The sequence below is a fragment of the Neovison vison genome, chromosome 6, assembly GCF_020171115.1.
Source record: "Neovison vison isolate M4711 chromosome 6, ASM_NN_V1, whole genome shotgun sequence".
NCBI classification, from domain to species: domain Eukaryota; kingdom Metazoa; phylum Chordata; class Mammalia; order Carnivora; family Mustelidae; genus Neogale; species Neogale vison.
In genome coordinates this window covers 5,072,843-5,087,568 of record NC_058096.1, presented here as the reverse complement: position 1 = coordinate 5,087,568, position 14,726 = coordinate 5,072,843, and the positions used below count along the sequence as shown (strand labels likewise).

Sequence of the window (14,726 nt, the reverse complement as noted above, 5' to 3'; positions counted from 1 at the left end):
TGCATTCCATATATCTTATCATTCTCTTTAGAGAGAACAAGAGTACTGAGACAGCTGTTGTCGACCAATGTGTCTGCTGTGTGTATAAAATCATGTACGGTCCTTTGGTGTATAATATACAACACTGACAATTACAGTTTTGCTCTGGGACCCAGAATGAGCTAAAAATCAGGTGACCTCCTCATCAGAGGAGGTTCTTTTTGGCCTATGTGTATATGGGCTGTCCTCCTCCACAATGGGCCTTAAAGTCAGCAGATAAGTGTGCAGGTACACATGGGACTACCTAGCTTGAGGTGATAGAATCAAATGTTGAAGCACGTGGGGATTTAAATATATTTAAATAGGTGGGGAAATAGTATATTGGAAGGCCAACGGCCAACCTGGCTCCTTGTTTCGGCTGTAGTGGAACTGCAAAGAGCAGATGGCTGGTGCCTGCCCTGGTGGCCATGGGCATTCCGCCATGACCTACCACGACATCACAAATGTTCATCAGCGAGCTCTTCTCTGGGGTTGTTGCCTTTGGATGTGTCCTAACATGAGGAGTTCGGATTGTCCCTGCAGAGGGTCAAACCTGGTGTCCCCAAGAGAAAAGTGAGCATCGCAGCCCAGACATCATATTCTACATAGAATAAATTATCCGAGGGAAATCTCTAAGCCTCACCATCTACAAGTTTATGTCTGTGCACCTGTTCACGAGGCTCACGGAAGGTCAGATGATTCCTGAGCTCGCTGCAGCTGAGCTTGCAAAAACAACAAACAAAACAAACAAACAAACAAACAACAACAACAACAACAACAACAAAACTGGCCTGTACCCTTGGGGACATTCTGGAGCTGACTTTCTTTAGGTGTGACTAAATAAAATTATCCAATATCTTCTGCATCTTTTTTGAGATGACTCGGATTAAAACCATGGAGGTGGTAGCAATGATTCAGAAATGAGGAAGAAAAAGTAGCCCCTGACGTGCAGGGGTTGTCTGGGCGCTCCCAGGTGGGCCTCTGTGTTCTCTTGCTGAGAGTAAACGATTCCTTGCTGGCACCGGACCAGACCTCTCTGTGGCTGAGACGGATTAAGATAAAACACACCCGCCCCATCATGTCTGAACACAGGCAAGAGCATGAATGTTGCCCAAATAAACCACAACATGACTAAATATCCACTATTCTGACTACTGTGAGTGGCTGCTGCATCTTTGCTAAACTTTGGCTGGGCCCACCCCTCCCCGTGTATAGAAAAGCTTCATTAGAATGCCGGATCCAGGAATTGTCCCTTTTCTGGATAACATCCAATCTAGTGCCAAACTCCGCTTCCCTGATCATTTGTCCAAATCACCTCACACAGACCCAGCCACATAATGTATCTTTTCCAGCACCTTCTTATGGAGACACCCCACTGGCACCCCATGGCATGCATTTTCCCTTATATCAACAATACACCCAACATGTTCTACTACCAGTGTGGCTGATTAGGTCTGGCTGCAGGGCATCAACAGAAAGAAGGTGGGAGGGAAGAGGTTTGGGGATCCAGCTCGGATGCTTGAGTGACTCCTTGGCACATGGCAGGAACTCAGCAAGTGTTTGTTGAATGAATGAAAGACCTAAGCAATGGCTTTTACTATACAGGTAACAAAGGAAGCCAAAATATAGATACAAAATGGCATATAGACTTCAAAATTCTGTTTGGGAAAAATAGTAAAATATGTCTGTGTCCCAAATGGAAAGAAAAAAAAAATGTGCGTCTCCAGTAAGGGACCTATACCTAGAGAGGAAGGAGGGCAGTCCCAAGTTTCTGCTTGTGAGGCCTCAATATTTTACAGATGTGGGTTCCTCACCCCATGGAAAGATAAACACAAGGGCAGGACAGAGACAATTTCAAGTAACGGTGAAGGGAAAGGGCTGGAAGTGGAGGGGTCAGAGAGAGGAAGAGCTGGTACTATCGCACATTTCATATGTTATTAAGATATGATTATTTAACCAAGGGACATGGGTGTGGACATTTTAAAAAAAAACAAAAAACAAAAAAAAAAAACAAAAAACAAAGCTCAGGGTGCCTGGGTGGCAGTCAGTTAAGTGTCTGACTCTTGGTTTCAGCTCAGGTCATGATCTCAGGGTCCTGAGTTCAAGGCCCATGTCAGGCTTTCAGCTCAGTGTGGAGTCTGCTTGAGACTCTCTCTCTGCCCCTTTCCCATTTCGTGATCTCTCCCTTTAAAATAAAGAAATCTTTATTTTAAAAAAATGCAAAACTCGGGGTGCCTGGGTGGCTCAGTGGGTTAAAACCTCTGCCTCCGGCTCAGGTCATGATCCCAGGGTCCTGGGATCAAGCCCCGTATCGGGCTCTCTGCCAAGCAGAGAGCCTGCTTCCTCCTCTCTCTTTGCCTGCCTCTCTGCCTACTTGTGATCTCTTGTCTATCAAATAAATAAATAAAATCTTTAAAAATAATACAAAACTCTATGCACAAATATCCACGAGCATTTAGGATATCAGCATAATAGCTTCCACTAATTAGGAGTCCATCCTTACTCATTCTGTAGACACTCTACAGGGAAAATATTCTATCAACAAATGCCCACAGCTCTGGATGGTGCATGCAATGATCTCCGTCTTCTAGATAAGGAACCTGGGCCTTGGAACACTTGGGGAACATAACTAAGAAGTAGTAGAACTGGGATTTGAAACCAAATTGTCCAGTTTCAAATACCAGACTCTGAACACCTGTTATGCCAGGATTTTTTTAAAAAAATATACCCTTATTGAGGCTCGATTCACATACCAAATGCACACTGTAAAACATGAGTTTCATGATATGTGAATTATATCTCAATAAAAGTATAAATTTTAAAAAATCCCAGGATACCTAACAACTTCTCATTGGCCTGCATAATAGTTCTGAAGAGTCTGGGTTTTGAAATTAGATAAATTAGAAATTCAGCAAAGAAACAGAATCTATATTTAAAAAGGAACTAAATAAAGTCCAAAAACTGAAGAGTACACTAACTAAAATGAGAACTTTAGTTCATGGGCTTCATATACACTGGAGAGAGCTGGAGAAAGAGTTAGTAATGATAAAATAGATTTAAAAATGGGCAGTCTGGGGTGCCTAGATGGTACAGTCAGTTAAGCACCCAGCTCTTGGTTTCAGCTCAAGTCATGATCACAGGGTCATGAGATCAAGCCCTGCAGCAGGCTCAGCACAGAGTCTGCTTAAGATTCTCTCTCGCTCCCTCTCCCTGTTTCTCCTCCACCCCCAAATAAATCTTTTTTTTTTTTTTTTTAATAAGCAATGTTATGACAGAAGGAAAAGACTGAAGAAAAATGATTTAAGTATCAGAAAACTTAGTCCTGGGCCAATACCAAGTGGACTAACACATGCGTCCTAGAATGGCAGCCAAGAGAGAATAAAACAACAAAAAATTATGTGAAGAAATAATGGCTGAAACCTTCTCAGGTTTAAAGATCTCAGGTTTAAAGTAAATCCTTAAACCACATCAACATAAACACAAAGGAAACAACATACAGGTATATGACGAACTTTGAAATCCCAAGAGAATGAAAATCTTAAAAGCAGCCAGAGGAAAAGGACCCATCAAGTGTAGGAGGGGTCACCCTGAATTGACACAAATTCAAATTCTTAGAGAACTGAAGAATAGTTCTCCAACTGGTCCTCTAGTCAGGAGCTTCTATCAATCAGGACATATCAATCAGGGACAATCAAGGCATATTGGCTTAGGACCCGTTTCCAGGAGATCTAGTGAGTTTTCAAATCCATCCCATGGTTATTTCCCCAGTTCCGGAATGTGGCACTCGGTAACAGCAGAATACCCACATGGTTCTCCAACTGTTGAGTTAGGACTATTATGCTAAGGAAGGCTGAGTGGAAGCTAGGAGAGCACAGTAAACCAAAAATAAAACCACATTCCTGGAAGGACTGCAGATATTAGCACATTGGGGGCATGGGTGGTGGTGGGAGGTGGAGATGGAGCATAGCAGGTGAGCTAGTCCCTGAGGAGGGTCCCATCAAGGAGCCATGGGCTCAGCTCAACATGGGGGCTGGAGGGATCCTTCTGGGTTTCTATTAGGCAGCCTTTCTAAACAAAGGCCATGAGAAGCAGAATCCAGGCAAATCCCTGAGCCCCAGGGCAGATACATTTCCTCCAGTCTCCTGGGACTGCAACAGGCCTACCACTCACTCTGCTGGCAGCTTCTCTTGCTCCCTGTGAGCCTCCCATTAAGTCAGATGCAACTGAGGTATTTGAGTGTGTCAGAATCAGACAATACTTGTGTTTATAATAGATTAAAGCTGTCATTGTCCTAATACTTTTCCTCTGCTCAAAATCCTTCAATAGTGTCTCATCATCATTGAAATTAAGCTCAAAGTTTGATCATGGGTCTAGCCCCTGCCTAGCTCTCTTGGTCTCAGTGTGTACCTTGAGTTCCAAGTACATGGACTCCTTGGGGATCCTCAAATGTAACCAGTTTCTACTGGAACCTTTGCACTTGCTATTCCATTTGCCTGGAATGCTCTCTCCAAGCATAGGCACACCTTATTTCCTCCGTTCATTCTGTTCTCTGCTGTGCATTATGTTGTATACCTACATGCCTTCCATTTTCTCCATGGCAATGTAAGCTCCATGACAGTAATCTAATTCTGTCTTGTTCACTCAGTACGCAGTTATATAGGACAGTCCTGGATGCTAGTGGGAACTCAGTGGGTACTGCTGACTGGACAAGTGGACAGATATGACAAAGGACAGCCAGAGGACCAAAGGAGGCAGCTAGGAAGTGACCCCATGACCAGAGACCAGATGGGAATGCAAGCATCTCAGTGGGTAACCACATGGGGTGTGACAGCTAACTGAAGACTCAGAACACTGATGCCAACACCCACAGAAGGCCGTGGGGGAGGAAGGATCTTCAATCAACTGAGAAACCCTGAAATAGCTGAGATTACCCCTACAAGGCAAAAATAACTTTTCTGCTGCTGGGTAGAAAGGAGTCTCCAAACTGGAGGAGGAGGAAGAAGAAGCAAATAAGTAAAAGAGAAAAGTACACTTTCTTTTCCTCAGAGGAGTGCCAACCATTCCAAGAAATATTTTTTAAAGTGCTGTTTGTAGTTGCCATTCTCTTTCCACCAGGCACTGGCCTTCTGACTTTGGGACACCAGGTGTTCCTCAGGCCTACACATTGTCATTGACCTTCAAACGCCATTCCTTCCCCAGACCTGTCCTACCCCAACCTAAAGCATCATGCTTTATGAATCCTTATAATAGTTTCTCAACCCAAATAAGGATCCTATTCCTTCAGAGATGTTCATTTCAGGCTGAATTAATTCCCGTGAATTTTTGATGATACTCTCCCTTACCTATTTCACTTGGATGTCTCCAGCTGCAAATGAGAAAACCCTGACCCACATTGTTTAGACGAAAGGCAACCAAGTAATTGGTTTTCTTATTCAACTATGAATTCGGAGGTGGAAGATTCTAGAAACAGTATGTTAGTGGTAAAACTCCACTTTTCCAGTTTTCTTGGCTCTACCTTCCTCTGTGTATTGGTTTTATCCTCAAGATAATACCAAAATGGCTGCCACAGATCAAGACGCCCCTCCAGATAAGGTCAAGAATGAAAAGAAATAAGCATCTCTTACAGAGTTCCCTATTAAAAAAAGGAAATCTTTTTTAGAAGATCTCTTCTTACCTTTCATTGGCCAAAACTGGGTCTCATGCGCATCCTGAAATCAATTACCTACAAAGGGAATAGGCTGCTCCTGGGTTCTTCAGACTAGAATTCACATTCACTGACTTAGACAGATTAGGATTCACCTGCTGCAGTAGGGTGTAGTGAGCATGAGCTCCCCTCAAACACAAGACTTCCTGAAGATCTCTGTTATCACTGAGTGCATTAGTGTTCTAGGCCTGCCGTGGCAAAGCACCACTAACTGGGTGGCTTAAAAATGACATATGTTTATTCTATCAGGTTTTGGGAAGCCCAAAATCTGAAATCAAGGTGTTGGAGGGTTGTTCTCCCTCTGAAGACTCTAGGGCAGTGTCCTTCCTTACCCCTTCCAGTTTCCTTTCGCATGTGGCAGCATCACTCCTAACTCTCCTTGTCTTCACGTTACCATGTTCGGTCTGTGTCTGTGTCCACATTTCCTCTTTATGTAGGGATATCAGTCATACTAGATTAAAGGCCACTTCATTCCAATAAAATCTCATCTAAACTAATTTCATCTGCAAAGACTCTATTTCCCAATAAGGTCACATCCGAAGGCACTGGGGGTCAGGATTTCAGTATATGAATTTGGGGGCATACAATACAACAATTAACACTGAGAGACAATACAGGGAGATTGAAACCAGAGTTGGCAACAAATTATAGCCTCTTGGTCCGTCTTCCCAATTTACAAATTCCTTATTGACCCCAAAGAATCTTCCACTGGTAGAATTTCAGACTCATTTTAGCAGTGAAATCCAAGTGTTAGGTGGAAATAAAATGCTCCTCCTGGAAGGAGTCATCACTCATAGAGGGTCTTCTACCAGCTGACATTGCCTACACCCACTGAGTTTCCATTCTTACTTTTCCATGCTTCTTCCCATTCTCTAGATGAGAATGCTAGACATCTCCATGGAAACTGCAGATATGTTTGGCACTTGGACTTCAGAGGGGAAGGGGTGAGGGATATGAGTGTGAGCATATGTGTGGGATAAGTTGGAGGGGGGGGCAGTGGATGCTGAAGTCATGAAAATGTGTTAACTGGGGGTTTTTGAATCAGGGACACCTGACATTCTACCACAGCACTAATTTCTCTTATTGGTGGGGAGTAGTAGACTGGAATTCAGGAATGAGGGTGATAACTGTGACAACAGCACTAACATCAACCACAAAAGTGGCCGCCTTTGCTCTGCCTCAACCAGACGTGAGGAATTTTGCCGAGTGCTTCACTGATGGCTCATGCCAGTCTTATAAGGGCCCTACAAAAGACATATGCTTGCTGTCTTTGGTCTATGGAGGCTCAATGAGAGGGTGAGTTGCTTGTCCCGGGTAAGGCAGCTGGGAAGGGATGGAGCCCAGGCAGTGTGTGTCTGGAGCCTAACTGACAACCAGAGTTAACTCACTCTGATTCATTTGCATCACGGAGGGCGTCAGGCCACGGTAAGTGTGGTCATGACGCAAAGTCAGTGCAATACCAAAACCTACTTTTCAATGGGACCCAGTCTTTTTCATGACTCGTGGTTGCTGACTCCTCCTTAGGCCCCTATAAACTCTCGTCATGAGCCTGGTTGCTCGCAGTCCAGTGCTCTGAAAGGGACTGCTAGGAAAACACACAACGTCATGCAGGGTGAGACTTTCCAGAACAGTAGTTCTTGATGCTTTGTATCATGGGTCCTTCTGAGGATATCAGGAAGGTCACAGTGTTTCCTCTTAGAAAAAAGCATATATTTTTGCACATGATATCTAGGGATCCCAGAATCCTCTTGGGATTAGCCACAGCCTACAAGAGCCCATAAGTCAAAGCTTGATTTAGAAGCTCCTGAATTAAAATATTGGGGAAAACAGCATGGATTAAGACCCACTCCATTATCTTGTCAATTTAAGACATTTTCTAAAAAATGTAGTTTAGTAATGCTCCATATTCAATCTCTCCTTCCCCTTCCTCTGTGAGGACAAAACAGACAAAACAAGCCTTCATCTTGTTCTTAAAGGAAAGGGTGTCCTGTCAGAGTGACTGTGAGGAGATCAGAGAGCATTCTGTGGCACTGATTAAGGCCATCACAGCTTCATGGAGGGACAACTCGGGACCATGCTCCTTCCTTCTAGGCATCTCACAGAGCAATCACCAGGACTAGAGGAGATTTTTATATAGAAATCTAGGTATAAGGCAAAGATCTGAGTGTCTTGGGGACAGAGTGTAAACACAGGAAGTCATGGAGATTGAGTGGAATATCCAGGGGTAGAAAAGGATTCTCAGAGGCAGGGGTAGATTAATGAATATCATCTCCAATATCTCCCTGGCAATGGCAGAAATGAGTGGCCTGAGGTCCCACCACATTACCAAGATTTGTCCAGGAATGGCCAAGCTTCTGAAGACTGACCAGAGCTGATGTGAGCTGGTGGGTGTACACGCAGAGCAAGGCCCATGTACCTGAATTCTGGCAGCCAAGAGAGGTGGGCCCCTCACCCAGGGACCTGCCCAGGATGAGCCTGGTGGAGGGAGGCCTGGGGGCCAAGGACCCCTGGAGCCTGAGGGTCAGCTCTGGGAGGGGTGTTCACTGGATTCTGAGAGTAACCAGCTCTCCAGGAAGCTCCTGCTCCTATTCGATAAGGGATGCTCTTTTTCCGCTGCATGTGGAGACAGAAGAGGAGCAGACTGTGCACTGAGGCCTCAGATCCATACAGAAGTCAGCACTCATGGGAGCGTGCTGGCCTGCAGGCAGAAAGCTGTAGAGGAGGGTGCAATTTTGGTACCTGGGAGAAACATGAAGGACCCAGTGTTTGGGGCAGCTCTTTTCTTACAACAAAGACAAGATGCCCCAGACCTCACATGGTCTGGGTGTGGAGGGAAGAGGCTTTACCATCTCCAGTGGGCCTGGGGTGAGGTCTGCGGCATTGTCACCAGAGGCCAAATAGAGAGAGGGTCCTGGTCCCTCTGTTTTTTCTGGAAAAGTCCTTAATAATGTCTGATGCTTTGAGTCCCTATTCTAGGGATGAGTTTTGGTAAAAGCTAAACTATAATTGAGATGGTAGTGAAGAATCAGAAACAGCAAGACCAACAGAGTTGAAAGGATTTGCTCTGCTTATCTTTCTATCCCACTGATTGCTGCCCCCGACTGTTCATCCCCCACGTGATTGCCTCATCTCTGCCCACAGACTCCTCCTCACATCTGATTTAAAAAATGTGTGTGTGTTGAGGTGGGGGAAGGTTCACTGTGCAAACTATTGCAGGAGGCTCAGCCTGTATGGATCCCCACATGCCCTCTGAGCCCTCGACAGAATGCCCAGGAGAGAAAGAGAGTTCTGGTCTGTAAAATGTGTGTAAAACCCAGCACCAGCCATCCTGGGAATCCAGACTTCTCATCCGAGAACCTCCCTTCACGACCTGACATCGCTTAACCAGGCAGAAAGTCCTCACCTTTTAAATTCAGAAATACTTGCAGCTTACGTTTTTATATGACTTATAGAAATGAGAGAGTACTTCACATTTTTATTTAAATAGTGTAATTTCCTTTCTTTCAAAACATTTTTTTTCAGTTTGAAATCCCCAAACTTTTTGAAGTCAACTGTGCACAAACTTCAAAAAGTCAAACTTTTTGAAATCAACTTTTTGATGATTCGTCAACAACTGCAGTTAGGGAAAAGACACTGGCCGTCAGAGTTTCCAGAGGCACTACTCCTGGGGGTCAACATCACACGGACAGTAAAAATACTTGCCCCTGGCTCTTGGAGGTCATCTTTCCTCTTCCTTCTTCCTACCCTCCAACTTTTAATGTTCTTCTGCAGAGTGACTTTCTGGAAATGTGCCAGTGCACAGCACCATCAGCCTCTATGTTTTCTCTCTCTCTCTGAACAACAGGATCACCTGTATTCGTGCATGCTGGCATACGCAGGCAGAGTACTTTCTGTGTTTTGCTGTATCTTCACAGATGTTATTCCATTTAATTTTCATAATAACCCCCTGAGGAAGGGGTGGTTCTTCCTATTTTACAGGCTCAGAGAAGTAAAGCAAATTGTCCAAGATCACTCATGAGAAATGGAGAATCAGAAGAACCAGACTGCTTTGGGGGTGCAAACCCAGAGGTGTCTGGGTCCCTATTGATTAGACCATGTTCTTTCTTTATTTTTTTTAAAAAAAGCTTTTATTTATTTACTTATTTATTTGACAGAGAGAGAGAGATCACAAGTAGACAGAGAGGCAGGCAGAGAGAGAGAAGGAAGCAGGCTCCCTGCCGAGCAGAGAGCCTGATACGGGACTCAATCCCAGGACCCTGAGATCGTGACCTGAGCCGAAGGCAGTGGTCCAACCCACTGAGCCACCCAAACACCCTGATTACACCATGTTTCACCCCTCCATGCCCACCACACACAGGCTTTGAGGACTTTAGTCCTCAAATTTTGGCCCAGAACATAAGATTCCCTGTTTTTTCCCTACAAGGTTTTCATTTAGGGGCTCCTACTTGAAGGGGGTCAAAATAGTGATTACCACCTCAAAGTAGACTTGTTGCCAGTTTTATGTAATAAATTCCAACAATACTGAGAAATTCTTTAGAGTCTGAAAGATTGTAGTCAACCGTTTGGGGAAAAGGGGAGAAAATTTCATCCTTTCTCTAGTGATCCCAGACAATGGTTTTCTCAGGGGTTGGCCAGTTGTGTCTCTGTTAGGATGTTATTACTGTCCTGCTAGTTTGAAAGGGTAGTTAGTTCATTTGGGATTGTTTTTCTGTGTCTGCATGGAATGCTGTGTGTGTGTGTGTGCGCGCGCACGCGCGCATGCACATGACTTGAGTACATGCCATTTTTAGGGCCATATTCAGAGATTAAAAGAAGGGATGCCTCAGTGGCTCAGTCGGTTGAGCATCTGATTCTTTGTTTTGGCTCAGGTCATTATCTCAAGGTTCCAGCCCTTGCGGTGGGCTCCACACTGGGCGTGGAGCCTGTTTGATTCTCTCTCTCCTCCTGCCCCATGCTGGCTCGCTCTCTCTCTTTCTCAAAAAAAGAGAGAGATTAAAACAAAGGATAATGGGATGATGTTCTTCCTCTTCTTGCTTCTACCAGGAAGGCATCTGGGCCCGGTGGATGCACACTGTAGATGCACATATGCTTGTGGGTGCTTGTCTACATTTTAGCACACCCCTTCTCTCATCCACAGAAGTAATAGTAAAACAGTAAAGAATGCACCTGATGAAAGCCTGGTAGTGCCAGGTAAGAAGGGCCTAGAACCTGCCTTCCTGCAGTGTCAGGTATAATCCTGTTCCCACCCAGAGAGACGTAAAATCAGCTGGCTGTGCTCTGTGCTCCAACGTCCTTTCTGTTTTCTTAGTAAACCAGCTGTACACCAAGCAGCAGGTCTCCCAATGCTACATGTGTTGCCTCCACACATTTGTTTTAATTCACTTAATAGTCTTCTCAAACACACACACACAAATCCGGCTCACCCCTTTGTTTGTTGTTGTTGTTGTTTTCACAGTGTCATTTGAGAAACAGACCTACTTAATGGATATCTTCTGTCTCTGTGCTTTGATACCTCTTTCTTAAGTTTTTTTTTTTTTTTACTTTTCAGAATTTAAATATTATGATTATAAAAAGTTAAAAATACCAGGCATTGAAGCTGAACTAATTTATAAAATCACCAAGGGCTATTAAAAATTGATAAAATTAACTGTCACATAAATGCACCTCTCTGCTAATAGATGGTATGGTTTGAGAGAATCTGAAACTGGCCAACTCTAAGAACCATTTCCCTTTGATGTGTGCTCACTTTAAACATTTCCCTTTCCAACCCCCTCCATGGACGAGGTACAACATTCAGACAGAGATCCCATACGTAAATGGGCAGCCTTGGGAGTTTCATTTTTATGTACGTATGAATGTATGCATTTTAAGTAGGCTCCATGCCCAGTGTGGAGCCCAACACAGCACTTGAACTCACAACCCTTAGACCAAGATGTGAGCTGAGACCAAGAGTCGGATGCTGCACCAGCTGTGCCACCCAGGGCCCTGCCTTGGGAATTTTAATTTTTTTTCTATCTCCTCTCAGTTCCCTCTCCTTCATGCACCTGTGTCTATACTCAGGGCCTGTACCTGTTGAAATCCTCTGCATCCTCTAGGACTGAACTTAAATGCTATGTGTTTTCATTCTGCTATTGCTGATCTTATATAAATATATATAATAATATATATAATAATACAATATACAAATATAAATCACACCCTTGTCTGTGTGCCTTCATGTTCTGCACTTTTTTCTAGTGCATTCTACTAGACAGGAATTGTACACACCCACTCCTGATCATCCTACCAGCAAGAATGTTCACTAAGGGCAGAGAGACATCTTTGTGCCCCTCCCCTGCCAAGTTCCACTACCAGCACCACAGGTATGGACAGAAGAAATATGGGGAAAATCAGATTCTGTATTTTTAAAATTCTACTCACTTGTAAAGATATTCTTCCCCTTGAAGCTCTCCTTAATCCCCTCAAATGACAGTTCTATCCTTCTCTGAAATGCCCATCTGTAACGCATATTATATTATTCTCCATCTTGCGTTAACATTAGTAAGCTCTACATTCTTCCTTGTTATCTCCTCTTCCAAAACCTAAGCTCTTTCATTCATGAGGGTAAAGCCCATGGATGATGTATTTACATCCTCCATATCTTGTATCCTTGTATCTATTAGAGCACAAATACATACTCATGGAAGGGGAAGATTTTTATAATTTTAAAATATATCAAAGTTACAAAATATAACCAAATTTATAAATCAAATATATTTGACTAAATATAACCAGATTACAAAATATATTTCTTTTATTGAGGAATGATGGATCAGTATTGGTTCACATTGGTCCTCAGCTCTTGGTTTTCCTTAGTAGCTCATCAATTATTATTTTTTAATTACCATTCCAACTTTGGACTTAGATGTTCTAACCATTTGTCTTCAGAGTCTTGCAAATCAGTTCTTCCAGAGTATGAATTTAGAAGTCAAATTTATATACTGGACATCTATAAAACATATTTTAAAGCAACCCTATTTCAGAACTGTAATTTTTTGATGATATAAAAGTATAGCAAATAAATGAATTCTGGGGACGCCTGGGTGGCTCAGTTGGTTAAGCAGCTGCCTTCGGCTCAGGTCATGATCCCAGCGTCCTGGGATCGAGTCCCATATCGGGCTCCTTGCTCCACAGGGAGCCTGCTTCTCCCTCTGACTCTGCCTGCCTCTCTGTCTGCCTGTGCTCGCTCTCGCTCGCTCTCTCTCTGACAAATAAATAAAATCTTTAAAAAAAAATAAATGAATTCTGGAACACTAAAAAGAAATTTTTTAAAAAAGTATATCAAATAAATAGCTTGATATTTTTATTGTTATGTTGGAAATAATAGACTAACTAGAATAAATTCTTACTGAAATATGACAGAGACCAGTCTTTGTGCAAGCAACTTAAATATATTACACACACACACACAGACACAGACACAGACACAGACACACACACACACATTACTGAGTTTCACTTTTAAATTCAATCCCCCTTATAAGTGATATGGTAGAGGTCCTTTCCAGTCTATCCATAATACAATTAAAATTTAAAAAGGGAAAGGCTGATCAAAGCCTTGTCAGGTTGAAATCACAATTTATCCAACAGAAAATTATATACATGGACAAAGATGTAAGTCATTCGCTATAAATTAGATGCACAACCATTTGTTAAAAAGCAGCACACAGTGAAAGTTGGCCCATTTTATGTCCTTTCTTTGATGGTTCAGTTACCAAAGTACAAAAATAATTTCATTATATGTTGCTTTCCCTATAAAATGGGTCAGCAACATGGACCCTAGGCAGGGTGTTACATGTGGCCATCTCATACTTGTGCGTCTTTGGTAATGAGGTTTCCGGTTGCTCGATTTCATAAGGATCTTTAAAAGAAAACCCATGGCCAAGGCAGTTTGCTAGTGATAGAATGCTTGGAAACAGACCCTGGAAAGAGCACATATGACACCATGCATTAGGCTCTTCTGCAATAAAATCAACAAAATAGGAATGTGGGTATTAAAGTCAGAGGCCCATTCACTTGTTGGGCTGCCCAGAGCCTGTACCCAAGGCCATGGCAACCAAAGGAGGAGGAACATGTGGCCCCAGACATGGGGGCACATGGTCAGGCTATTACAACTGGCTGGATTTCTGCCCTCATCTTCAGTAGTGTTCCCAAGAGAGCAAAACCTCAAACCTCAGCTGAAGTGAACCAAAGTTTTGTTTTGTTTCTAAACAAGTGGTGTGGAGACAATAGCAAATTGAGGCACAGAAAGACCTATTTAGGTAAAATAAAGCATTCTTCTTCCTTACTTTTGACCGTGAGGTACATGGACTTGCTGACGTCCGCGCCCACATCGTTGCTGACCTTGCACAGGTAGTAGCCGCTGTCTTCCTCCACGACGTGCTTGATCAGCAAGGACCCGTTGCTCAGGACCTGAATTCGGCCATTGAGGGCAATGGGTTGGAACTGGGGAACCCCAGCACCTGGAGGAGAAGGGAAAGGAGGGAGAATGATGCAATGTGATGCACAGTGAGTTCAAGTTCACCCAGACGAGTAATGAGAAGGGAGGGGAATTTATATCCAGAGGGCAGTCATGGGATCCACCATTCCACCCCCCCCCCCCATGTGGACATCCCTGTTTGGAGAGAAACACATTTACTTCAAATGACACTATTTCAAACTCTGGGATAAAGAGGAAGAGACCTTACAGGTCATTTCTACACACACACACACACACACACCCCAAATTTGATGAGTGTTAAGTAGCTGATAAGCACAGTGGTTGTCTCTCCTGAGACTAAATAGAAGCCTTGTGTCCCCAGGGAATTCATACATAGGTAAACAAGGGATTAACCTGCTACATTGCTTCCCCCTGTGTGAGCGGCATTGTTTGGGACTAGGAGGGTATGATTTAAGCTTTGAAGGGCTGACAGAGCTTCTCTATTTTGCAGCCCGAGTCTGTGGATTTGGGGAGAGGGTGCAAGGG

At 43.6% G+C, this 14,726-nt stretch overlaps 1 protein-coding gene across 1 annotated transcript in view; it reads right to left on the bottom strand.

The window, feature by feature from the left end:
- The window catches only part of DSCAM (DS cell adhesion molecule), a 315,819-nt gene that overhangs the window by 215,947 nt on the left and 85,146 nt on the right, over positions 1 to 14,726 (bottom strand). Inside the window, exon 8 of the mRNA XM_044250904.1 lies at positions 14,050 to 14,223. Within this exon, the coding sequence (XP_044106839.1) occupies positions 14,050 to 14,223 (174 nt within the window). The remainder of the gene's footprint in view (positions 1 to 14,049; positions 14,224 to 14,726) is intronic.